Raw genomic sequence first — 27,142 nt, 5'->3', positions numbered from 1 at the left:
ATCTAAAAAATATGTTCCCAGCTATTTCACTTCTTTTTCAACAAACTGCTAATGTTAAAAATACGAATTCTATTGTAGGATGTATAATATAAGTCTGCTTCTTTGATGTCCTTATATAAGAGTTGTTCAACTGTGATACTTTTTCTTTTAAATATTATTACTCTAATGTTATAACTAATATAATGATTTTTTTACTTGATGATATTTATATATGTAGAAAATAGCTTTAAAATTATAATTGAACTCCAAAGTTGATGGTAACAGGTGAGCTTTCCAGGATGTACCATATATGCAACATCTAACATATGGATAGGTATTTAGATCTTATTATTATCTCGAGATGTTATTTTTGAAAGATCTTGACTCAAATGCATTAAATCTAAATAAAAGAAGAAAAAACAATGTAATATCTATAAGAAAAACAATAGCGACAACAAAATAGCAAAATAGTTGAAATAATGTGTACTATACGTATATGTAATTTTCCCCTCTATAACACATGCCTACGTTAACACGATTTCTATTACACAACTTATTACTAGACTTCAAATTAAATATTTTACTCGATACTTCCTAGTTACTACAATTGTGTAATATCAATTCGATCAACCTACTCAATCAGTAGATTTTTCTTCCTGAATATTATTATCCTCACACTCGTAGTATTCTTTTATTTTTTAGTTAATTATTTTATGGCTTAATATATAATTAACATTTAAAAATAATCAAATTAAGTTTTGCGTCAATAAAATATCTCAACTACTTATAAAATATTTCATTTAAATACTTTTGAATCCTATATAATTATCTTAATTACCTAATAGATGAATGAAAATTCATACAATATTCTCCAAAATTTAAATCGAAAATATTTAATTAAAACAGGTCACGAAAGTCTAGTACTCCTAAAGTGGTGCAGTTTCCAAATTTGGGTACGACTGAAAGGGCAAAAGAGTCCTATTATTTTTCGGCGTTCGTAAAATCTCCAGCTTGCCAGGGTTTCAAAATCCAGTGAATCTGAAGGCAGATTCACTTTACTCTTCATTTGTGTTCTCAAAACAGAGCGGGAAGACACAGAGAGAGCGAGATAGATTCAATTCACTGTTAACACTTTTGTTCAATCAGTCGACGCTGCATTTTGGGCAAATTATTGCATTCATAAACGAAGAAATTTGTTAATTTGCAACAAAGAAGGCGGCAGGGCATCAAAGGGCGATGGATTTGGATCAGTGGATTACGACGGTGAAAGAGGGGCAGCATTTGGCGGAGGACGAGCTTCAGCTCCTTTGTGAATATGTAATGTTGTTTTTTTTCTACTTCTAAAACTTCGTGTTGGATTGGTTAGGGTTTGTTTGGCCAATAAGAATATTGGGTTAGTTGAATTTTTGTGATTTACTAAACCTGTTAATAGGAAAACCCTACCTCTTTTGTCGGGTTCTGTGTTGGGGATATTATTGATTTTGGGCTTTTTGTGTGGGAGAGGAGGAGTTTGATGGAAACCGTTAAAGGGGGATCATAGGGGCATATGATTGTTTGATTGTTTGCGAATTGATATTACTGTGGTTGCGAGACTGTGTTTGTTACTATTGCTTTTTGCTCATATCAAAGTTTCCACAAGTGGGCTTCATGAATAGTTACGTTCACATTTTAAGGAATCCTGAAATGTTGCATGTATGATATTTAGGGAAAAAATGGTATTATGGTCAACTGAAATTACTGGCAATCTCTATAATTGTTCGTGTTTAATTTGTTGGCTTCACTTTGACAAGACGGGTTCCATTAATTTCTAAAGAACAATGCTTTGTTGGAGCACACAGTTGTTTAGGTTTCCTTGTTAAAACTTCTAGGGGTCGTTAGGTTGGGAACAAGTTATCCCAATTAGCTATCCTGTGACAACTTATTCGTCACTATGATATAAATGGTGGGATAAGGCAACAAACAAGATATAAATTTTTTATCCCATCACTATTTGTTTTTATCCTCACACCAAATGACCCCTAGTGGCTGAACTAGCTGAGTATTTCGCTTTTTGTTGCATATTTAAAGTGATGATAAATGCGGGTGGTCAATGATATGGTTAAAGTTTGTGGCTGCATCATGATGATAGAGGTCAGCAAAGCCTCTGTTTATGTGTGTGTTTGTGTGGGGGGGGGGATGTCAGAGTGGATTTAGCTTTGTGTAGCCTTTGATATCATCTTTATTGTTTCTATTTGGGTCATCAAAAACAAAATCAGATAAAGACTTTGGAATTGTAATGTCTAGCCTTTTCTTGGCATATGCGGTGGGACTATTCTGTGTTGCTAGAATGTAAGTTTTTTTTTAAGGATATCTTCTTATGTATAGTTCATTGCTGAAAGAGGATATCTGAATTTTCTGCTTATGGGCATTGTTCACAGGAAAATGTTATGATTGCATTTGTGATTAATAACTTTAGGTATATTAGCTTGGTATCTTCAACCTGCCTACATATTGTAACTTGTAGTCATTATAGTTCTTCACATTCATAAGTTGTACTGTACCATGACAAATGATATTTCCAAAAAGGGTACCCACGCAGATGTTGTGTCCATCTTTTTAACATTTGTGAGAATTATGTTCAGGTTGAGCATCTGATGTCATTTTCCTTGAGAAACCTTTAATCGCGTCTAAAACATGTTATTCTTATCCAGGTTAAGGAAATCCTGATAGAGGAGTCAAATGTGCAGCCCGTCAATAGTCCAGTTACTGTTTGTGGAGACATCCATGGCCAGTTTCATGATCTAATGAAACTCTTCCAGACTGGAGGTCATGTACCTGATACAAATTACATTTTCATGGTATAATATGAATTGTTATCGATTAGTTTTCCACGAACTTCAGTAAGTATTCTGTTTAAGTCATCAGACTTTAAGATTTTTTGTTTTTGGCCAGGGAGATTTTGTTGACCGTGGATACAATAGTTTAGAAGTTTTTACAATTTTGTTGCTCCTTAAAGCAAGGTATGTAATGGAACATTTGGATGCAATTTTATATTACTTGTCTGTAGTTGGTTCATGTTTCTTTTCTGCACGAATGAATAGGTTTTTGCTGATTTGTATTTCTTAGAAAAGCTAAGTAAGAAAAGGCATGACTTTGTTACTGTCAGTATGAAGTTGTCTTGAAAATAATGCTTGCGACTGGGAGCCTTGTAATATTCAATGTTTCTTTCACTAATGACTAATTAAAAGTAAGACCGAATACCATTTGTCAGGTCCAAGAGGACTCTGATAGAAACTAGTTTGTTATTTCATTTATTTTCCCAAATATTCTGATAATTCCCCTTCTTTACCTTTCCACTCTTTATAAAGTTGTTACCTCATGTTCGAGATTGATTCACATTCACATTATCTGTGCTGCAACAGTAATTCAAATGCCCGTGTTGCTTACTCTCTGGAAGTTTCTTTGTTAAATGGTGAAATAACATTCATTCCTGACTATATCTTCCCCGTTTTTTAATTTCTATCAGATACCCAGCCAACATTACTCTTTTACGTGGAAATCACGAGAGCAGGCAACTAACACAGGTAATGCATACTATACCTTAAATTTATGGTGCCTACATGTGAAGTGTAGGTAATAAATGCCGAGGTCTCATAGATGTGGTTGAAATTCTTTACCTCATACTTGCCCCTTTCTCTCAATAATTCTTTTGAAGAGGCAATTGTTTTTGCTGTCATTGTTGTGCCTTAATTAACCATTTGATAGATCCCGGGCTAAATCATGTTTCATGAGGTTTTTTCTCTCATATTAATGGTGTCTGGAGAGTGTTTTTTTTTAAAATTTTTTTATTTGTGTTTTTCTAATGATTACTTGTCTGCATATTATTAGTTGGTTGGTTGCTATTTTGAATCCTATCTTACTAGTTATAGTAAGGTTCTTGAGGATGTTTAGTTGCAAAGAGCAATGGTGTTACTTTCTGTGCTTAAAAAAAATAAATTCTCAACCCATAATTCTGGGTATCTTTGTGATTAAGAGGAGATACAAGTGGATTGTCAAGTTTGCACTGCTTAATGCTGCTGCCTATGGTTTTGTTACCTGGACCACTTCAAATTCACAGAATCTTTTTTCCTCTTAGTGAAGATACACACATGCTATAAGAAGGAAGCATTTTCGAGATGTGCTATGTTCTGATCAGCTTTACATTTTACATGTTACAATAGGTCTATGGATTCTATGATGAGTGTCAAAGGAAGTATGGAAATGCGAATGCATGGCGGTACTGCACTGATGTTTTTGACTATCTTACTCTCTCGGCAATCATAGACGGAACAGTATGTTCTAGCACTCAGGATAAACATTATCACTTGCCATGTTTTCTAATCCTATTAATTAACACCTTTCTTCCCATACAGGTATTATGTGTCCATGGTGGACTTTCTCCTGATGTTAGAACAATTGATCAGGTATTTTGACTTGGACTTTGATGTTTTTGTGGTTCTACTTGTTTTATTCATAACTAGTTTCAAATTATTCAGTGTCATGGATTCTATATGTTTTCACTGTACTAGAAAGATATCAATGCTCTAAACACATGAAGAAGTGAAAATTTGCAAGTTGTTTATGTTATGTGTAATCAAATAAAATTATATAAAGAAAGGGCGAAAGGTTTCCCTTTCAATTGATTTAGTCAGTGACTGACCGGAACATTACTTCAATTTATAAATTGCATGAACTTAGATCAATCAAAAAATGATATTGATTTAATATCTCACAACATGTTGTGTATCTGGAGATCATATGAGGTCCTTTTCCTCTTCTATGTGATTACTTGAGGATTCTCTGGAAATGATTGTGCCTATGTCAATGCTTTTAATAAATTTTTTCGCTAAGTTGATGTTTTCTCCATTTTGCATAATCTTTCTTCTGTTCAAAATGTGGGCACATGCAGAGCTAATGTTTCTTCCTTCTTTGTAAATGATATGGCAGATCAGAGTGATTGACCGTAATTGTGAAATTCCGCATGAAGGGCCTTTCTGTGACCTTATGTGGAGTGACCCCGAAGATATTGAAACATGGGCAGTAAGTCCTCGAGGAGCAGGTTGGCTTTTTGGATCCAGGGTTACCTCTGAGGTATGTAAGCTCAAGATGTTAATTATAGTTGTGATCATTGTTTCAAATAAATATTTTGCGCATGATTTGCAGTTTAATCACATTAATAAACTAGATCTAGTTTGCCGGGCTCACCAGCTTGTCCAGGAAGGTTTGAAATACATGTTTCAAGATAAAGGATTGGTGACGGTAAGTAATCTATTCTTTATTGTGTTTGTCATCTGATGTGTAGCATATAATGAAATCATGTCACTGTTGCCTTCTGTTCTATGCAGGTGTGGTCTGCTCCCAACTATTGTTACCGATGTGGAAATGTTGCTTCAATATTGAACTTCAATGAGAATATGGTAGTATTGCTATTATTTTCCTGCATTATTGACCTTCTACTAGTTAGCCGTTGGAATTTCAGGAGTACTTAGTCGTGCCCTTGTGCGTTGACAGTTGTATCCTCTAATTTTGTTTGTCTCATATGATTTGACCTATTCAAGTCAACATGTGTTGTTATATATGCATACAGTAAGTCTGCAATTATATTGTGAGGATAGGAGGATTTTTGTGTCTTGGACATAATGTCTCATCCTGATATTAGGAGAAACCTACTACTCCCTTTCACTGTTATCAAAAGCAAAAAGGCTCTAAGGAATTGGGGCTTTAAGCACAAATTACGCGTTGGCTTTAATGAAAAAAGTTGCTTAGAGAGAAAAATATACACATATATGTTTAGTCCAAAACTAGTATACAAGCATGAATGACAAATATATGGACAAAGAAATTGAAAGGTAATTAATGTGAAATATCAAATGTTAAGTGTTGCCTCTTCATAAGAGGTTCTATGTCAAGAAAAAATTTGCCTTAGAACCTTCTTGACAACGACACTGAAACACACATTAAGTGAGGCGAAGCGCTAAACACATTTTGGGATTCGCTTCAGGGCTTTAATGTGCCTTTGACAACACTGCTGTCTCATTTTTAGTTTGATTTGGCAGTGGAAAATGTAAATAAGTCTTAACTTTCATGGTTTTAATCCAAAAAAATTGTGCATAACATACCAAAAATATTTGTTGAATCTTTTGGCCTTAAACATGTCATGCAATTCAGAGTGTCAGGGTAAATGTGAATTTTGGAATTAAAAATGCACCACGTATAGAAAGGCATTTTTGTTGAAACTGACTAAAAAGGATCATAGGACACGAATTGAGAAAGGAGTAATTAGAATGTCCCAAAGGCAAGCTAAGCCATGAGTTGATCCTCTTTCCACTTTTTGGATTTTAGTACTTTAGAGTTCGACATTACATATAAAAAACACTGTAGAAATTAACATTTTCCCATATGAAATGCTGGAGAAGGTGATGTGACATAGTAATTGTTAACTAATTCATCAGAAAAAAATGATGATGGTTAGTTGTTTTTACTGGACCTCCTGGTGAAAATGTTCTTCAGTTCTGCTCAGTTGATTGACCGTAGGATTTAAAAATGCTTCACCTTTTCTTCTCGTCTATCTTCTACTTGCATTGGTGGTCCATTCCTAATTCACACTTCTACCTTTTTCTTGTCATTCTTTGTGAGTAATGCCATCATAATCTTTGTACTAAAGGATTCAATCTTATGGTACATATATAGATCTTGCCTCTCACTGCATAAACATATTCTTTTACATTCTCCATGTTCAAGGTAGAGCAGTGACAATGTCAACATCTTTAGCTTGAAGAGCTAGGATTTCTTCCCCTTCATCTACTGCTATGAATATGTTCACTCCCATTGACTCTTTTGAAATAAGATCACTAGTCATAATGGAGATACAAAGCACTGGGTGATTTTTCCCATCTATTTTAGCCTTAGTGGACAGAGTTTCCTGGTACATGTTGGTGTTGCTGGTGGGAGGTGGCAGGTATCATGTGGAATTAATCGAGCTTTGCAAAAGCTGGCCCGGACACCACGGTCATTTAAAAAAGATCACTTGGCATAAGATGGTATTTAGTTTCATAGAAGGAAAGTTCAGTGCTATAATGTTTACCCCTTAGAAGTACGGACTTTTACAAAGTTTCACATTAGTCTTCTGTCTTCCGCATCTCATTTATTTGTTGGGAAAGCTTAGTAGAATAACTAAGCTAAGACCTTATCATGAATAGGCATGTCTAATCTATTGGGGACTAACTACATTTGGTGGATCTAAGCTCCTTCAAGATTGTGCAATAGAGTTCTTTATTGAGAAAATTGGGCTAATCTTGTCACCTCTGTGTGAAGTCAGCAGGAGGAAAACCGAAAGATCGACTTTTTGCACTCAAAAAAGACCACATAATAGGAATACCAAAAGATCAACTTTTTGCACTCAAGAAAGACCACATAATAAATTGGCGGGTTAGATAGCAGGAGCATCTATATTAGTTATGGATGGTGGCTAAAATTGGTTGATCTCTGTCTATCTGGATACCTTGAAATGTTCTCATCCTTTTGTGATAACAAAATGAAGAGTAGAGCGAAAAAAAATAAGAAATAGAAGAGCAGATAAAATCAATCAACTATGTTCTTCAAGTATTAGATGAGATGAAAATTATAGGACTTGAACCCACATACAAGAGTTTATGCCCAATTTTGATGCCTGAAGCATGTTTGTTGCACTAGTATGGAAATGAAGTTTCTAAGATGAAAGAATGGGAACTGCTTGTGGTATTGGAACAGCAAGCTAGGTGATAGGAGAAATGGATAAGAAATGAAGCATATTAGGCAATTGCTGTGTCGACTTGTCCTATGGTCGAAGTCTCCTACATTTTGGAATGTACTGTTACTGCTCTGCTTGTCGTATCCCCCTTTATTTGTTATTTTATAATCTAGACATTTTATCTGTTTTTTTCCTTTCTGATTTTTTTTTGTGATTTATCAGGAGAGAGAGGTAAAGTTCTTCTCTGAAACTGAGGAAAACAACCAGATGAGAGGGCCCAGGACAGGAGTTCCTTATTTCTTATGAGGAATGCTCGGCCTTTTCTTCTTCTGATATTATTTCTGCATTTCATCCGGCCACCCCCTTATTAATGGGAAAATTTAAGGGAGAGTGTCTGTCCGGAGGGGACTGAATAGATGGTGGTATATGCCTTAGCTTGTCTGGTTGACCCCACTGGCTCCGAATAGTTTGTGCTATGTATTTACAATGGCCTCGAATGCTGCTCCCCATCTGTTCCGTAATTATTTTTGAATGTGTCATATTGGTGATATTGTACCTTGACCAGATTACAGTCTTTTAGATTTTACTCGTTTGCATTTTTGCTAGATGTACATTTTATTTTTGCTTTGAATTTGAAAACTATTGTTCATTTTACAATTCAAAATCGGATAAAAGCTTGAATATTATGGGGCCCGTATGAGCTATTAAGTTTATAGTGGCCAGAAGAAGCCAGTCATCATTGTGTTGAGAGTTGGGAGAAAGATTGGCAATGTTCAGTTGGTTCCAAAAATTTTGGGCAATAATGCACTCCACAAAATATGCTTGGAGGTTTTCAATGGAGGTGTTGCAGATTTTGCAAATGTTTGTGGAGATAGCTTGTTGACACCCAAAAATTGACTTTCGAGTTTCTTAAATTTCAAAATATTTTAATTGATTTTTTTCACCATTTTTATAATCTTATATAATTTTTTTTATGTAATTATTATATTTTTATTAATATTTCGAAAATCTATCTCAAAAGGATTTTTTATTTTTAGTAAATATTTTATTAAATTAGTTTAGTTTAAATTATTGTTATAAATTCTGAATTGTTTAATTTATAATTAAGTTAGCTATTTTTATTTTGTTAAGCTCGTAAATTAATTATAATAGTTTATCTTACTTAACTTTTAGCTAATTTCACTCATTAATTCAATTTTGCTATGTTCAGAACTTCAATTGGTTCTAATTTAAATTCATATGATCAAAACGAAAGTCAATTCTAGCCCACTTATTTTAAGAAGCCAAATCTTGGGCCTCTCCGTCCAACTCCTAAATGACCCGTTTTCTTCTCAAAAGAAAAAACCCATTTTCAATACAATAGACAGCACAGCACATACCAATCGACCCCCTTCAGCGTTTTCTTGCTCGCCAGTCCCACAAATCGCAAACTCGGTCCAAAATCGAGCTCAGATCGTGGCAGCGTCGTCCTCCCTTGTCCTTTTTCTAAGCCAATCGTACAAACGAGACAGGTGTTGCGATCTTGATAGCTCAATCGTCCTTCTCAAGAGATTAAGCCTTCCAAATCAATTTTCCGTCGGAATTAGTCTTATTTTCAAATTACTCACAGTCCCGCATCGACTCTAGGCTGTGATTTTCACATTTCTCAACTCCTATAAGTAGGCCCTTCTCTTCACTGTTCAATTTTTGGAGACTAAAGAGTGCCCTAAAGGTTTTGGGAATTCTTTGTTCCATAGTTCAAAATTTTGTGGCTGTTCGAGTTTAGAGAGGTGGTGGAATCGTCTCCATTGAACTCGTCATCCGGTTTGCTGCCCACAACCAGGTAATATTTCTTTGTTTCTATGATTTTCATTATGCCTGTTCATAAATTCATGTTTAGAGTAGTTTGTAGCAATATGTTTAGCATAGTTAGATTTTTTTCTGTTTAGAGAATGGAATTTACCAAGTACAAATTTGTGTTGTTTCTTCATACAAATGAAAAAGGCACTAGCTCTGAAACTCATACTCTTGGTTGGTATATAATATTTTATTTACAGATAACTGTTGTCAAGTGAGTCAATAGTTCAGGTGAAAAGAGTCCAGTGTTATAAGAAATTTGGAACAATTCAAACTGATTCTTGTTTATAAGCTTACAAGACATCTTACAAAATCGAACTCAGTCAGTTGAGGAACTTAGAAAGATCTGTAAAATGAATTTAAGTTCATTGAGAGACAACTCCCAGTATAATAAATATCCATCTTCTATGGCTTTCAAAATGGATGAATAATAATGGCAAATCGGTACAATGTCCATAGAATAGAGACAATAAAGAAAGTAATTGGGCATGTAAATATATAAACTTCACTTAACAAGGCAAAAGAAAAGAAATCACAATTAAACTGACTAATTCTATCAAACCACAAGGATATTTATTTTTATTGCTACAAATAGCTTAACTGTATCATCTTCTTTTTTAAGCAGTTAAGGATGTTTATTTCATCTTTATTCCCATTAAGAAAAGAGACGTACAATACTGTAGTCGAGCAAGATGGCCTTGACTCCAACATTATAAATAAGAGTGTATAATCTCCTCTTGTGACTCCATAGAAATTCCACCCACTTAATCAGTATGAACCAAATAATCTTCGGTAGCGATTGTGCCAAGAGAACTGATGGAAGTACTTTATGTTTAATCTACTACCAAGAACAAAGAAAGATAAGGTAACAACTCTAGAGTTGGGTTAATTTTTTTTATTTATAATTACTCATACAACATAAGTGTATGCACGTTGACTAGTAAAAGTAATTATTAACTTGATGAGAGAAAAATGTTTTCAGTTAAGTTATATATCTCCATGCCAAGAAGAAGAGGAAGACATCGCAAAACAACTGAAGTTGTAAAGGATGCTAATGAAGAACAACATCAAGTGAAAATGGAAGATGATATATTCAAGCAAGAAGGTACCTTTTAAATGTACAAATGTTTGTTAGTCTTATCATTTGAACGAAAAAGTAAGTCGTTTATTTTAGAAAAACAAAATATAGTAAGAGGAAAACCACATGGACAACGGTTGCATATATAGATCGGGTGCAGAAATCTTGAAGCAGGAAATTTTGATTTGCTTGATTGCACTTCATATCCATGAAGCTATATTCTCTTATCCATTCTCGTTTATTTTTTATGTGTTGATGTATGATATAAGTTCCGTGTGACCTATCTGTTCTGATATATTCCTGCAAGCTGAACAAAAAGGTAAAATTCTCAATTTGCTAGGTCTATTACCTTCCATTGATGTGATACTTTTTGAAATTTAAGAGAAGGTTATGAACATGCATTTCACAAGGAAAGTTAAGTATAGAAGGAAATATTTCTAGTATGTGTTTGAGTAGGAATTTTTAAAGTAAGAAAATGGATGATACTAAAATCATCACCCTTCCAAATATTTTAACTTTTCAGCACTTAAATTTACACTTTCAAAACTTAGTTTCTCCAACTAATCACTTGGACAGTCAAAAGATATTCGAAAGCATGTAAATATGAAGTTCTGAAACATGGTTTCCACATCTATTCTAATTTTTTGCAGTTATCTGTTTGTTCCTGATGAATTTTGATTCTCACATTACCATCATGGTTGAATGTCACTGAATATGTCCTTTACCTTATTGTACTCTCTTTTCAGCTGAACGTCAAAGTACTGCTATAAGGGCTATTCGTGATGTGGAGATTGAACACTTAAAAGATATGTTACAATTGCTGCGATCAAATTTTAGTAATGAACAGCTGCAAGTTCCAGTAACGCAATTTTTTGAGGAAAAATTTCCAAACCTGGCTATTGTAAGAAATGAGAAAAATGGCCAGTATGAAGTGCAAAGGAAAGACAATGCTGTTAATTTAAGCATGGACCAATTTGATGGAAGGAATCTACATGCTTCTCTTCTTAATAACCTGTCCATGGTGTACCCTGATTGCTCCAGTGCCATGCCGTCACTTGGTGGATTTGAACTCTCAAATAAATCTGGTATCTTTGAATCTCTTTTTACTCATCCTTTTATGGAAACGCTAGACACTCAAGTTTATTTCTGCTAACTCAGTTTAACAACATTTTGGCAGTTAAAACATCATGCTATGGTGTCGAAAACCTCCAGATCAAGGGATTTGTATGTTTCATTGCACTTCATTTTACTATTTCCTGCAGTTTATGTCATTCAATACTACATTTCGAGTAATTTAGGTTGCATGATGATCCCCTTTTGGCTGTATGGTTAAATTCTTGCATTTAAGATTTGGAAGTAAGAAGCATTTAGTTGGTACTTCTGAAAAGCCTCTTTTACAACTAATCTTTTTGTGCTTCAGACTCTTTTTTCCTTTTTTTTTTTGTGGGGATGTGGGGTGGACTCATTTCTGCCTTTGCACTGGCTCATCACGTAGCTCTAGAGGTGTCTGGTTTTTTTGACATTTCTTCATGCTTCTTTTGATTGGGCAATGGATGTACCCCCTTAGCGCTTGCGATGATAGCAATACTTGCTTACTCTTTTTTGTTCCTTATTTTGCTTCTTTTTTTCACTGAAGGTCTTGGAAGAGCCATCTGACTCCCAAATGCTTGATTTGCCTGATACTCTTCAGACTCCTGGTGTACGTAGCTATAATATAATTTCTTTGCGGTTTGTTGTTATTTGCAATATCTTTTTCTCTACTGAACAATTGATGTTATTCATTTTATTCCTTTAAAACATCTAAACATCGGGGTGATGGGTTGGGAAATATTTCATTTGACACATAGACCCTGCAGTATGAAGCATTGTTTTTCCTTATTTATTTCTCTATCTGGATGACTGCTCCTCTTGGTACTCTCTTACGACATACAGCATTGTTTAGTTGATCGACGCTTTAGGAACAATGCTATGTTAATAGCGGCATTACTTTATGCCTGTGATGGTTCAAAGAAGCGACTTTTAGATGAAACTAATTTTGTCCCGAAGTAGCATCAGCACCAGTTTCTTGTTGATGTCTCTACGAGTATTTTGTGCTAAAGACAATATTCATAGATTAATATATTTTTGGCTACAGGCATATAATAACAGATTATCTGTTGGGATGACTCCCAAAACTTTAAGACTGCCTAAACCTGGGGAAATGCTTCTATCTGTCCACGGCTCTCCTCTCGGTGTTTACAAGGAAGACAATATGGAAGCGATACATGGTATGAGCCTATGTGAGAGATGACTTTGGTCATTAGGAAGTTCATCGGGAAGTACTGATAGTGTGTTACTTTTTTGTGCAGAGTCTGGAGAGTGAAGATGGATGAATTGACTCAAAGTAATTTGTTTAGCGGAGGGGTAGACGATACATTTTCTCTAATGTAATAATTTTTGAGACTTATCATCAAACTTAACCCATAATCTTACTTTTGTTGAGAGTTCATAGAACACTTTGCCAGCCTCCTTTTAGTTCCAGCCCTTTTCTCTATTTCCTTCCCCCTTCCCTTTGTTATGACCTATTTTCTGTAGGTTATGAAGCTGGAAAATTACTATCGTTGTACATAATTTGTAAGTGTGACAAGATTTTTAGTGATTAGAGATGGTCAAGTTATTAACTTCTGTGTTCCTAGTTTCCTGCATAGTTTTAACTGTGCTTTTTCTATCCTCCTTAGACACCCTACGTGGTGGGGTTCGACTGGGTATGTTGTTGTAATTAACTACTTTCAAGCTAAGGATCTCAAAGCTAATCAGTACCCTTTTGAACCTTTTTTTTTTCTTTCTGTAAATTGATAAATGTAAATATTAAGAATATTACCACCTTCATATAGACGTGGCTATCTAGGTTAATTATTTGTAGGTCAACTAAAGGAGTAAAGTTATACTAATTGTTTATGGTTGATTCTCTACTTAGATTAGCTATGAGTCATTAAGCAGTGAGAACAGAAAATAGTCAAAGCTCTTCATATAGCTGACCTACTTTGTTTCTCCTCTCAACATTTCTTTGTTATTAGGTGAAATAAGCCAAAAAGTTTCCTACCTCCATCTTCTCTTGGGATATTTAATTAACTAAACTTCAAATATGAAGCAACATATAAGTATTTTAACTTATAAATAATCGTATACTGCACATTACGTGAGAGAGTTTCATTTGTAAGTTGTTGATAAAAAACAATAGCGTTCTGTGTAAAGTAACAATTGACAACAAATGACAGAAAATCAAAGAATTCATCCAGTTGTGGACATGGAAGCACCACCACCAACAAGAACAACACGTCCTTTAGTGCCTCGAGGCTCGTTTAAATCAGAAAAAGGCGATCCAACGCGGCTTTTTCAGCAGCCAACAGTGAACCAGCCAGTCAGACGTACCACTCCTGTAATGTATTCAAGACCACCCACTAAGAAGAGAAGTTGCATTTGCAAATGCATTTGCTGGACAATTAGCCTCATCATACTCCTACTCATCATTATTGCAGCAATTGCTGGCATTCTTTACCTTGTTTTCAAACCAAAAATCCCTCAGTACTCTGTGGACAACCTCAGAATATCAGACTTGAGGCTAAATTTTGATATGAGCCTCTATGCAAGATTTAATGTCAGAATCACTGCTGTGAACCCAAACAAGAAGATTGGAATCTACTATGAGAAAGGAAGTCATTTGAGTGTGTGGTACAAGAACACACAGCTTTGTAAAGGGTCTCTTCCCAAGTTCTACCAAGGTCATCAGAACAGAACAGTACTCGACGTGGCCTTAACTGGGCAATCAGAATATGGTAATACGTTGATGTCTGCAATTCAAGAGGCAGCACAAACTGGAAGAATCCCATTAGATCTTAAGATTCAAGTCCCAGTTAGCGTTAAACTTGGGAGGCTCAAGTTGAGAAAGGTGAAAATATTGGGAGATTGCTTACTGATTGTCGATAGCCTCTCTGCTAATAGTTTGGTCCGAATTAAGGCCAGTACTTGCAAGTTTGGATTGAAGCTCTAAAAGCTTCTGCATTGTATTCAACATGTATGTTAGTAAGTAATTTAGGCTTCTAGTTCAGTTGTCGTGTATTTTATTTTATTTTTGGGGTCTCAACTCTTGTTAGTGAGGATGTTATCCATAAACATTAGGAGATTTCTATTAAATTCATCTTCATTATTCATGTTGATAAGCCAACCATTGGCAGTTGGTTACTACTTTGTTATGCAGCTTTAATATAAAGTTATTTATTGCAGAAAAAAGATAGCCTATGGCTTTTGTTCTTCCAAAGTAGATTTGTATGTGTTGCTACTTGCTCCAACTTGATACTTATATCAAGAAAGAACTATCTGCATATGGCAGAAGATTAAGATAACTGAGGCCCCTTATTTTATTACCAAGAAGCATCATACAAGCTAACATACAAAATGCCCATTAAAACATTGTGCTAGTCTGATATATACATGTGTAATAGCCAAGCAAGTTTCACAACTTCCTAGTTCAAATGACGCGTCACACTTGGGTATCTCAACATCTCTTTTCGCAGAAAAGTTTCAGTTCCATTAAGTCAATGTAGCCTCAGGATTAGGATCAACATCTGTTTTCAAATGCCATTTGCCAAGGGGATTAATCACCAACCAATGCTCGTGGTCTATGCTCTATGGTAACCAGGGACATTCCTGTCTGTGAAACAGCTCTGGCAAATGCCATGTTTGCAGTTATAGTAGGAGCATGCCAATAATCACCAGTCCCAAAAGCTACCTTGTTTTTTAATGCCAATTTTCTGGTTGTTGGAAGGCTCATTAGCCGTTCTGACGGGCAATCAGGCACAACCCTGTTTGAGTTAATCAGATGATCAGTATATGGAGTTTAAGTAACTAGGAAAACTATAAAACTAAAACTAAGAACAAAAGGAACATGGAGATGGAGAAATTCCCAATGCAACTCTTAACAGGTCCGAGGCAAGTGTTGCTAGCTTACTACAATCTACCATCACGAGATTCAGGTTATTTTACTATTTGGCAATTGGCATCAGATTTGTAAGAACTAAGCCGTTGTAACAGAGAGACCAAAGGACCATGCCAGCAAATCTATAACAGATGCTAGATAAGAATAATGTTTAAGAAGCAGCAGAGTTGCTTACAAAAGTTCACTGGGACCTAAAATTTGGAAGTCATATAGCAAGTCGAACAGAACTCCTTCAAATTTATCTAGTAGGAAATTTAGAAGTCAGATAAGAGGATGGCAAGCAATTCATATTTTTCTTCCAATTTCTTTTCTGGAGGTAAGAATGGGAAAGGACGGCAGAGCATGTACTGTTGAATGTAACGATTGTTGCAATAAAATTTTTGGAAATAAAACTTGCTGTAAGAAACATATTGAAATTTATCAAAATTCACCTTAGATGGTTCAGAAAGTGCTCTGCTCTAGACTTCTCATTAGGCCCACCACACATCGAAACAAGCTCCTGAAATTCTGCACAAACACTTTCACAAACTATGCCTCGCTTTTGCAATATAGAAGGCATCAGCTCCATATGGATTGGCTTCTTCATTTCAGAATTCACCTTGTGGAAGCCAAGTCAACAATAAACCAAAGAATGTTACTACAATGTTTGGCAAATGCAAAAGTACAGTGGTTAAGCTAATAGTATATGAGTCTTTGCAGTTCATATATAAAAAGATTTCTTTAGGACTGTAAACAAAAGGACCACATACATGAGAAAGTTGATCATTTCCAACTCACTACAAATTTTAGTGCTTCGAGTCAGACTATAGACTTCGCAGAACAAGGAACACCAAAACTAGCAATTTATTATGCTTATGTATTTTAGGCAAAATTAATGCATGAACCATCAATTGAAGCAGAAACATAGCATAACCATAACCAGTTCACACACTCGGTACTCTGCCACTCCAATAGTGAAGTTTTCTGAAACAACAAACATAAGATGATGGAAAAGAACCTTGGTGTGTAACTGGTAAACCAGCTACCATGTGACCACGAGTCACGGGTTCAAGCTGTGAAACAGTCCCTTGCAGAAATGCAGGGTAAGGCTGCATACAATAAACCATTTGTCCAGCCCTTCTCCAGACCCCATACATAACTGGATCTTAGTACACTAAGCTGCCTTTTCTTTTTTACAAACAATAAGATGATGTGGCATGAGACTTCAATTTGTTATTAGTTGCTGTAGAGGCAACTGATGTACAAATTTAAATCAACCAGCCTCATGTAAGTCATCTCTGGATTTAAACCCAGTAGATCTCTCGTACGAGTCTGAGGTATGTTAGCTCTATAAAGCAATCAAAATGAACAGAGAAACATTAAAGAAACTCTCCAAATTCAAACAGGGTTCTAAAATTTTAACATAGAAGGATTCCAGAAATTTTAAGATAAGAGGTTTCACCTGTCCAATCATGAACTCATAATTGACCTTGAATCGGCTTCTCAGCTCACTCTCTGGAGTAGCCAGAATTCGATCGATACTACCATTACTAATCCCAGACACTATAGCAACTAGTGCTGTTGTATCAAAATTGACCAATTCAGCTTCTTCAACATCAAAACCGGACCAACTCCTCAATGCTGAGACAAGAGTACAGAAAGAATCACCCAAATTTACATCATTACTAGCATCATCACTATGCATCTTCCCTGAACTCCCAGAAAGGTCTGTTAATGTTTCTCCATCTTTACCCTGCAATTTAACATCTGTACTAGAGTCTGAAATTGCACTACTAGACGAAAAAGAACCAATCTTTATTTCCAAAATACATGCCCTTTCAAAAGACCTCCCCAGTACACTTACCCAATCCTCATCCTCTAATTCATCATAAAACTCGCAATCAAAGTCAGAAAACCCAAACCCGAGATCAGTAGCTCCAAATTCCCCTCGAAGCTTATCAAGAATACAACTTTGAAGTCCATTTGAGAAGAAAAGGATAATAGAACTAGGCCTCACCGTAACAGACGACTCTGAGGCAGCAAACACGAGTTCTACGATTTTGCTTCTTAAACCCTTGCAATTCCTAATTTCCCCTGAATCTTCCCAAGAAATGTACCTGGGGTTTCTATCTGATACTATAAACCAAACTGGGTTTCCATTAAAAGAGCAAATTACGTCAATATAAACACTCAATTTCAACGATACCGAAATGGTTTTGCAGACCCGTGAAACTGCTGTTACTAGTGGGTTTTGAAGAATGTGAACAACTGCTTCAAGATACCCAATGTTGGTGCTGAGTTTGAGAGATGAGGAGAGGGAAACGCGGTTGAGGAAAGAAAGCTCAGAGTTGATTAGCCTGAAAAGGGTAGTCTTCCATGAGGATTGTTGAGTAGTTGTTAAGGTTTCAATTCGATTTTTGAGGACTTTACATCTCCTCTTGCCATCTTCCACTGCTCCTTCGTCCCTTTCCATTGTCTTCAGTTTTCCCTTCCTCCTCAGAGTTAACAAGACACTCACGAAATTAAAGATTATTATTTTTTGATAATTTGAATGGTGATTTTATATTTTTTTTTCTCTTAATCTGTGTTATAGAACTGCTATTAAATAATTGATTAAAATTAGAAAAAAGATAAAAAAAATTCAGAAATGTCTCCTTCCATTTATTAATTTAAAAATATCTTTTAACGTTTTCTTTAAGCTCAAAAAACTCTTCAATTAACAGAAATTTGACATGAAATTTAATTAAATGAGCGATACATATAACTTTTTTTTATAAAATAAATAAATCTTACACTTAAATCCATTTTTGATAAATCTAATCCAATTTTCGTATCTTTAATTTTATACCTCATGTTATTTGCTTGTTTCTGTCACATTAAGATCTAAACTTTTGTTTGCTCATCATCTCTGACTAAATCGCTTTTGAAAAGGATTAAAGCTATAAATTTTTTTCTAAATTTAGGATTAGTTCAAACTTCATACATACGGATTTATAAAACATCATATGAAAATATCTTAATTGCTAATTCATATGTCTAATTTTTTAAATAACAAAATTTTACAAGCACATTGAGTTTATAAAAGTTCGACAAGTTTTGAACTAAGAGTTATTTCTTAAAGAAATAAAGAGAGAGAAAAAACAAAAAAAGTATCCAAATTGATAGTAAAACAGGATTGATTTGAATAAGATTTATTTTATTTGAATAAAAATTAGTTAGATCAATGAAATTTTGTCACTTATGTAGTTAAATTTTCTATTAGATTTTAAATAACAAGATTTTACAAGCACATTGAGTTTATAAAAGTTCGACAAGTTTTGAATTGAGAGTTATTCCTTAGAGAAATAAAGAGAAGAAAAAAAACAAGAAAAATATCCAAATTGATAGTAAAACAGGATTGATTTAAATAAAATTTATTTTATTTGAATAAAAATTAGTTAGATCAATGAAATTTTGTCACTTATGTAGTAAATTTTCTATTAGATTTTGTTAAGTAATAGGTATTTCTTTTGAAAGTATTTTTAAACCAATAAATAAAGAAAAAGGCATTTTAAAACCTTTCCCATGAGTTGGACATTTTTGAGCTTTTTTCCCTTAAATTTAACATGAGGATGAGTTTTTTCTTTTCTCTCATTTACTAAATAATTTATTTATTTTTTAAAAATATCATACATGCGATAAATCGGGTTTGAATTATGAGCGGATATCCGGATATGGAGCAGTAGAAAACCATTGGCGAGGTGATACTGATAGCAATACTCAAAAGACTTTTGCTGGAAAAAATGGCTGGTGCTCTGTCTCCGGCCACCACTCTCCGCCTTAAGCCCTTCTACGCCGTCCGGTTCTTCAGTCATTACCGAAGACCTATCAAAGTCTTAAACCCCAATTTCTACTCATCGTACCCTCCACAGCTGCCTCCAGCACCCTACTTGAGCCGTCGACGGAGCTTTTGCTCTGTGGTTTCCGCCGCTATTTCATCCGGAGAAGCAGTTGAAAGACCCAAATTTGAAAATATTGAGGCAAAAGAGGGGGTAAAAACTGAAAAAGTTGGGGAATTTCGGAAAAGGTTGAGGGTTGCGGACATAAAGGGAGGACCTGAAGAAGGTTTGGACCGTCTTGGTGAAACTTTGGTGGTTAGAGGATGGGTTCGCACGGTTAGGGCTCAGAGCAGTGTGACGTTTATTGATGTAATGTCATAACTTGCAACTGAGGAGTTGCCTCTTCTTCTTTTTATTGCATAGGTTTGAGATTGTAAATTTTTGGCTGGTTTGTCCAATGTGCAGATTAATGATGGTTCTTGTCTTTCAAATATGCAATGTGTTATGGGTTCTGATGCTGAGGGTTATGATCAGGTACTGACTGTTTATAGCTTCCTGTGTGAGTGACCAGCTAGCTTAAAGTTGTTAGAAACTACATTAGTCTACATTTTGTGCTGATTTCTTATTATCATAAGCTCACGTGCATATAATTTGGAAGTAAATGAAGTCCATTTCAAAAAGAGAAGTTGTGCATAAATCTTGGGAGGTAATATCTGCAGGGTCACATATATTAGTTTTATTTGAAAGAAACAAAACAACTGTAGTTTGGTCCTCAGGAAAGGTGATCACTTGATCGATTGGTTTTCAACTTTGTATCTGACTGGTTGACCTGCTTGTTTCAATCTATAATGCTCGTTTACTTTGTTCCACACATTTCTTATAGGTGGAGAATGGCTTAATTTCAACTGGTGCATCAGTATGGATTGAAGGTACTGTCGTCAGCAGCCAAGGGTCAAAGCAGAAAATTGAGTTGAAGGTTCAGAAACTTGTAGTGGTAAGGACTTTGTCAATTTCATCTTATTGTCAATGCTTGAGCTTATGAGTTTGCTTAAACATCCTTAGGATACTTTTATTTTCTTTTGGTAACAATCCTTACAGAGCATCTACCTATGACGGGTAATTCTTGACTTAGTTTTTTTTCAGAAGAGAGGATATGAGAAGCAACTTGATTATAAGATCCTAAGAGGAACTATACACATACATAATACTACATCTTCTGCCTCCAAATAAGCTTATCAATATTGTTGTTTTAGATTTTGTATTTGTGTAATGCATTATCTTTATAAATCACAACATGTGCAATAGCTATTGAAATGTATTTGAAGTTAGATGATATTCATGGTCTTCCAGCAGCTCTCGAGACTCCACCAGCGAGTAGAGCGATATAGTTAACTCCATGCCTACTTTAATCTTTCACCAAGAATTTTAATATTGCTGCAAATTTTTGCTCTTTGCTAATAACTACTCTGATCACATGGCAACTCCAACAATTTATTTATAGCTTGTTGAACATAGTTATTGAGAAGGTTCAGGGGGAACTGCCATGGTGGTTCAAATTCTTTTCTGTACTAGCTTGAAATAAGATCAACTCCCTGAACAGATTTAACAGTTCAACATAGAGCATGGTATAGAGAGAACGAGTGGGGTTGGGGGTGGGGGTGAGGGGGTGGGAGGGTACAATCATCAAAAGATCTCAGTGCTTATGACATTGTTTTATGGCTTGCTAGATGCCAAAGAAGAATTTATCATTTATATATTGAGCTACCAAACTATGAATGCTGAATGTGATACCATAATTTGCACTTTCTTTTTTTTACTGACTTGAGAATTTTGAACCCTGGAATGATTTCCTGTCAATCCTTCATTATCTAAGTATAAAATGAATCAAATTTGTTGGAAACAATTGGCAGAAGCTACAAGGACACTTTAGCAGCTCCATTTAGATAATTTCAAGAAGCATTCTTATCTTGCCCACATAGGCTTGCCTAGTGTGGGTTACCTCTCCTATGTGGTTTGCAAGGGGGTTTTACATTGTGCGCACTCAAAGGGTAGCGGTTGCGGGTTTCCTTGTCATCAAAAAAAAAGTTGGGAGTGTTTGTGTAGTTCTCATGTTTATCTAATTGTTGCCTATGTTATGACAACAACAACATACCCAATGACACTGTCCATTTAATCAGTAGGTTTGCTCTTGTTGGGTTGCTTGCAGGTTGGTAAAAGTGATCCTTCTTTCCCCATCCAGAAGAAAAGAGTCAGCAGAGAATTCTTGAGAACAAAGGCTCACCTTCGCCCTCGAACAAACACTTTTGGTGCGGTATGAGTTGGGATAGTTGCACTTTGTCATTTCTAGTTTTCAATCTTTTGATTTTGTTTTACCTGTATTCTCTTGGGAGGTATTGGAATATTCATGTAGTTTGGTAGGTAAATGATATTAATAGCATGTCATTAGGAAGTATTCTATTTGGTCGTCCATGCAATTAGTTTGTTTGGTAGTAAAATGATGTTAATTGCATGTAATTAGGAAGTATTCTATTTGATCGTCCATACAATAAGTTTGTTAGTTTACCTTGCCTCCAAGTGGTTATTGATATACCCCTTTCTATTTGACATACTTACAAATCAATTCCCTATTTTACAAGAAAAATTAGCTACTGGACCTGTAATGGTTTAAGAAAGAAAGAAAATAATTACTTTCTCTACATCCATTTTTCATGACAATTATATACATTCCTGTTTATATTTATGGTTGCCGCTGCAGCCTGTGATCAGTTAATGCTAGAACCAAACTACCTTTTCTGTTTAGCCCCTTCATCCTTATTCCCTCATCTGTATAGCCTTCGATTTCAGATCTCATATATAAGTACCAAAAAGGTGAACATTTATTTGGATCACTGTCCAATTATGACAAGAAAATGTAACTAGTGATGTGGAATGAATTGTAGAATAGTTACAGTAGACCTTGTGCAAATATATCACATGGGGAGGCTATATTTCTAGTTCTTAAAATTCTCAAGGCTCTTGTCTGGTTGTCCTTTTCTGAGGCAAGTAATACTTATTCCCTATTTTACCTATTAACTTACATTGTCCGGATCCCCCTTTTGTGGAAATGTTAAATTATTGGTTTACTATTAGGTGAAACTCAGGATTTCTTGAGAAGCTAGTACAGGGTAGCTTGGTAGGAATTGATCTTGCTAATGGAACCACAATAGATTTGGCATTTTGAAAGGGTAATTTGTCACAGCATTAGACTTAACATGAAGGAGTGATTAACTTGACTCGTGAAATCACCCATGGGATAAATTCTGTGAGTCAAAAAATGCATACTTAGTAGCCATTGCATTTCCTGTGTTTGATAGATTTCTCTGTTTCTATGGATGCAAACTTCTGTTATTATTTTTTTTATAGTGGTAACTATAAGATGCAAAATTATATTATAAGACAATATCCTTATCATTTCCGGTCCCTAATTTGATATGTCAGCTTCTTTTAGGTTTCGAGGGTGAGGAATGCTTTGTCCTATGCCACACACAAGTTTTTCCAAGAAAATGGCTTTGTTTGGGTCTCTAGTCCAATAATCACTGCTTCTGATTGTGAAGGAGCTGGCGAGCAATTCTGTGTTACTACATTGGTATGTATTGTTGATTTAATATGTCACATCATCTATGTGGTCTTCTCCAAAATTCCCAATAGGTGTTCTAGTGCGATTTGTGCCTTGTCTCTTCACATTAATTACCTCTTCTAAGAACTTAGAAAGGGAGGAAAAAAAGAAACAAGCAACAAAGCTCTGAACATGGTTGAGGGCTAAGAGGATGATGCATTGAAAGATCAAAATTCTACATCATGTTACTTTGCATTGTCATATTGTTGTTTAGACTCTTAACACAAAGCTTTATAGCTTAGTCTACTTCTAGTCTTGTTAGTCTTGCAGAAATAATGCTTTTATTTGTCTTTTATTAGATATATAGATGGTTTCTTATGGTTAACTTTATCTTGACCTCTTTCTTCTTGATTAGTTTTTTTCTTGCTACTGTGCATATAACTTTGCAAAATATACACGTTATTTGGTTCTTTTCAATTCGTTCAGATCCCAACAATACTTCGTTAGATTCAAATATCTTAGTAGAACTTTCCTTATATTCTTTTTTATGAAATATCTCGTGCTTTAGTAAGATGTTTGTTTGCCAAACAGATTCCAAACTCCAATGAAGGTGGAGATTCACCAGTTAGTGCTATTCCTACTACTGAGTCTGGTTCTGTTGACTGGTCACAAGTAAGTCAAATCATCAAACAGGGTGCTTTGCCCATTTTAGAGTGAATCTATTAGCTAGCAGTTTAAGAGCCTGCTTGAATTGGGCAGCTTATTTACATAATAATAGCTTTTAAGCAGTTTGTTAGTGTTTGGGTGAAATAAACAGTGCTTTTGGACTCTTGTTTTTAAGCCAAAATAACAAAAATAATTTAAAAGTTATAAGCCCATCCAAACAGGCTTGAAGTCTGTTTATATCCTTACAAGCAATGTGAACTTTTAAATTTCAGAAAGTTAATAGGTACATGCATTTGATGTTGGATTTCTGCATTAACTGTCTAATTATCTTTTGTAAATTGCATCCGTGTTGCAGGACTTCTTTGGGAAACGAGCATATTTAACCGTGTCTGGGCAACTCAATGGTGAAACATATGCTACTGCGCTCTCCGATGTAGAGTCTCCTTTCACTTTTTAGTTTCATATGCTACCTTCTCTGGCTTGTAATCATTTTTCCCAACTTTATCTTTTGGTCACAGAATCCTTCATGCTATTTTCTTCATTCTTTCATATTCTGACAATGTCAACTTTTGGTTCAGATCTACACCTTTGGCCCTACATTCAGAGCAGAAAACTCTAACACTTCCAGGCACTTGGCTGAATTCTGGGTAAGCTTATACTCTAAAACTGATAAAATATAGTAGAACTTCTTTGTATATTTCTTTCCATACTTGTGGGCAGAAACAAATAAAATGTTGACACTAAGTTCTTTTGTGTAAGATGATTGAACCAGAACTAGCTTTTGCGGACTTGGATGATGACATGGCCTGTGCTACTGCCTATCTCCAGTATGTAGTATGTTACCTTTCACATCTCGCTGTTCCTTAGTGAATATTTATTACTTTGTTCTCACAACTAGACTTTTGCATTGACGTATCTGCTTGAAAGGTGCAACATGTGTTGGAGAATTGCAAAGAAGATATGGATTTTTTTGACACCTGGATTGAGAAAGGGATCATCAATAGACTTACCGTATGAATTTCTATGATTTTGATGTGTTTACTTCTCAACGTATTCTCCACTCTGCTTGGGGTCTATAGTGTGCTCCTAATAGTTGGTCTAATTGTTGATCATATGCTCCACAGGATGTTGTTGAGAAGAACTTTGTGCAGTTGAGTTACACTGATGCTGTTGAGCTTCTATTGAAAGCAAAAAAGAAGTTCGATTTCCCGGTAGGTGTGCTTTTATTTGCATGCTTTCTCACATGCATTTTTTGGCCAGTCTCTCTCCATCCGTACTTCTGTCACTTTTCCTTAAATTGTAATGAGCTGCTTCTGCATATGGTAGGTGAAATGGGGATGTGATTTGCAAAGTGAGCATGAAAGATATATCACCGAGGAGGCTTTTGGTGGTTGTCCTGTGATTATTAGAGACTATCCGAAGGTTTAACTTCCTACCTGCATATTATGGAAGCTGTAGGGGACTTCAGATAATTGACGGTGTTCCATAATTTCAGGACATCAAGGCATTTTACATGCGGCAGAACGATGATGGGAAGACTGTTGCAGCCATGGATATGTTGGTACCTCGGGTAGAGTCCATAAACTTAGTCAATTCTTTACTTGTCATGTATATTTTCTCTTTTATTAATCGAACAAATGGAGAATAAATTGTTTTTTCATTAGTTGTTATTTATTTACACTAAAATAGACATCTCACATCAGATAAACCACCTCTTTTACACATAGCTGTTTCCTATTTTTATCGTCTAGATGAGACATGGAATCCTACATTTAAAGGATGGTCGTGGATACCATCTCCCCACCCTCACCCATTATCATGAGATGGGCATTCATGCAAAACCCAATAATATTATTCATAGCATGAAATGCTCGTGTATGAATCTGAATCCTGAGCAAAGTCAATGTCTTACAGGTTGGTATTGCCAGGAACCCACTGACATTTTTCTTTTGTGATGCCTGCTGGATTGTTAACTGTTGTTTCTAGGTGACTTAGAGGTCCAGATTCCATTTATTTGATAAAGTTGAACAAGTCGAGGTGATGGACAGGCCTGATGTATAATATTGTTCTAGCTCAATCTCTCAAGGTTGTTTTCATCTTCAGGTTGGAGAACTTATTGGTGGAAGTCAAAGAGAGGAACGCCTTGAATACCTAGAGGAACGTTTGGATCACATGAACCTCAACAAAGAAAGCTTTTGGTGGTATCTTGATCTGCGACGTTATGGTTCAGGTGATTTGAGTTTGTTAAATAAATTTGGTGTTTTCTTGCTTGAATTTGTCATCATTCATAAAGTTCAAGAACTTTTGTATTGTAATGCATGCACCTTATTCTTGATCCAACTTTCATTTATTGCTAAATTAATTTTGGTTGCAACTTGCCTTCAAGTAGTTACCCCGCCTGCAATACCTTTAATTCGGCTCATCATTTTATAGTCTTTCATTTTTCGGCATAAGATTATAATTGGACATCTCCTTTTCTAATGCTGTAGTTCCTCATGCTGGATTTGGACTAGGCTTTGAAAGGCTCGTTCAATTTGCGACTGGAATAGACAATATCAGAGATGCAATACCTTTCCCTCGAACACCTGGCTCTGCAGAGTTTTGAGTTTTGACCTTAAAAGGGTACTACTCTTTATAAAAAATGAATCGGTCCAAAAAGGTGCAGTGTCACCAATACTACCTTCTGTAATCCTTTTTTTGTCTTTTCACTATTCATTCGTTATATAGATTTTGTAGAGCGTGTTAAAATGGTGGAAGTTATAGTCATTTCTCCGAAATAATTAGAGATATGGAACACACCAAAAAACTGTGTTTTTCATAAAAACTTATAAGTTGTAGGGTTCCCAATGTAATGGTGCCATTTATAATGGCTTTTTCCCCCTCTATAAAGCACTGCACGGAGTCTAAGAAAAAAGGAAAACAGCTTATGTGATTAAAGCTAGTTAACTGGTGAGAGTTGGAGAATCTAGTCTAACTGTGGTTTCACTGTCAAGTCATCAGCCTTTGAGCAAAAACTTTTTCAGTTACTTATGGGTCCAACATTATTAACTCATTGTTGCAGTAGCTGTGTTCATATATTATAAGGTGTATTTGACTCTGCATCACTCAAATAGCGGAGGTTTCTGAAGAGAAATTACGTAGAGTGTGTATCTTTACTCAAAAATACTAAAAGCTTGTGATTTGTAGCCCGCCGGCAGTTTAGTTTGTTATACACTAGCCGGAAACTGTTAAGAATCATAAATTATTCTATTTATCCTCTTGTTCTGTTTTGTGCAAAAGTTGAAATGAAGTCACAAGTTTTCCAGTTTCCACCCAACACTAAAGCAAAGAGAATAAAATGGGTTTCTGATATCCCACTTCCTTTTTCCTGATTTGTTGCCATTTCCACTCTAGTTTTCACTAGTTCCAAGCATAGGATGAAGAATTTCTATTTCTGCAAACAACTTGAGTATTCTCCATTTTTTCAAAT

The 27,142-nt window shown here is 35.4% G+C and overlaps 5 protein-coding genes across 8 annotated transcripts; 4 read left to right on the top strand and 1 right to left on the bottom strand.

Moving 5' to 3' along the window:
* The first annotated feature begins 269 nt into the window (after nt 1–269).
* On the top strand, nt 270–8,412 carry LOC101253161 (phytochrome-associated serine/threonine-protein phosphatase 3). The gene is made up of 11 exons (XM_004234276.5): nt 270–313; nt 886–1,296; nt 2,670–2,816; nt 2,911–2,978; nt 3,485–3,542; nt 4,179–4,289; nt 4,371–4,421; nt 4,945–5,088; nt 5,161–5,256; nt 5,343–5,414; nt 7,949–8,412. Exons 2-11 carry the CDS (start codon nt 1,216–1,218, stop codon nt 8,030–8,032), a joined length of 912 nt encoding a protein of 303 aa, XP_004234324.1. The 5' UTR covers nt 270–313; nt 886–1,215; the 3' UTR covers nt 8,033–8,412.
* A 571-nt stretch (nt 8,413–8,983) lies between these two features.
* On the top strand, nt 8,984–13,300 carry LOC101253457 (uncharacterized). 4 transcript variants are annotated; one of them, XM_010319246.4, is made up of 8 exons: nt 9,074–9,548; nt 10,188–10,427; nt 10,545–10,667; nt 11,387–11,725; nt 11,818–11,864; nt 12,277–12,339; nt 12,775–12,907; nt 12,989–13,300. In XM_010319246.4, the coding sequence occupies exons 3-8, from the start codon at nt 10,562–10,564 to the stop codon at nt 13,000–13,002; spliced, it is 702 nt and encodes a 233-aa protein (XP_010317548.1). In that variant the 5' UTR covers nt 9,074–9,548; nt 10,188–10,427; nt 10,545–10,561; the 3' UTR covers nt 13,003–13,300. The 4 variants fall into 4 exon arrangements, with proteins under 4 accessions (XP_004234325.1, XP_019068558.1, XP_010317548.1 ...); XM_004234277.5 differs by lacking the exon at nt 10,188–10,427 and having other exon boundaries at nt 8,984–9,548; XM_019213014.2 differs by lacking the exon at nt 12,277–12,339.
* Nucleotides 13,301–13,456: 156 nt separating this feature from the next.
* Nucleotides 13,457–14,830, top strand: LOC101258038 (NDR1/HIN1-like protein 6). The gene has a single exon (XM_004234292.5). The coding sequence runs from the start codon at nt 13,891–13,893 to the stop codon at nt 14,668–14,670; it is 780 nt and encodes a 259-aa protein (XP_004234340.1). The 5' UTR covers nt 13,457–13,890; the 3' UTR covers nt 14,671–14,830.
* A 183-nt stretch (nt 14,831–15,013) lies between these two features.
* LOC101253975 (uncharacterized) lies at nt 15,014–18,228 on the bottom strand. The gene is made up of 3 exons (XM_004234279.5): nt 17,057–18,228; nt 16,047–16,213; nt 15,014–15,481 (listed from the first exon to the last, which is right to left on the bottom strand). Exons 1-3 carry the CDS (start codon nt 18,065–18,067, stop codon nt 15,274–15,276), a joined length of 1,386 nt encoding a protein of 461 aa, XP_004234327.1. The 5' UTR covers nt 18,068–18,228; the 3' UTR covers nt 15,014–15,273.
* Nucleotides 18,229–19,158: 930 nt separating this feature from the next.
* On the top strand, nt 19,159–26,562 carry LOC101254276 (asparagine--tRNA ligase, chloroplastic/mitochondrial). The gene is made up of 15 exons (XM_004234280.5): nt 19,159–19,781; nt 19,878–19,946; nt 20,296–20,406; nt 21,619–21,723; nt 22,900–23,037; nt 23,599–23,679; nt 24,029–24,106; nt 24,252–24,320; nt 24,433–24,507; nt 24,601–24,684; nt 24,798–24,884; nt 25,000–25,095; nt 25,169–25,243; nt 25,777–25,903; nt 26,163–26,562. The coding sequence occupies exons 1-15, from the start codon at nt 19,377–19,379 to the stop codon at nt 26,276–26,278; spliced, it is 1,716 nt and encodes a 571-aa protein (XP_004234328.1). The 5' UTR covers nt 19,159–19,376; the 3' UTR covers nt 26,279–26,562.
* The last annotated feature ends 580 nt before the right edge of the window (nt 26,563–27,142 follow it).

This window comes from Solanum lycopersicum, chromosome 3 (genome assembly GCF_036512215.1).
Source record: "Solanum lycopersicum chromosome 3, SLM_r2.1".
Classification (NCBI taxonomy): Eukaryota; Viridiplantae; Streptophyta; class Magnoliopsida; order Solanales; family Solanaceae; genus Solanum; species Solanum lycopersicum.
Note: the sequence above shows the minus strand (reverse complement) of the source record. Positions and strands in the feature narration are given on the sequence as shown.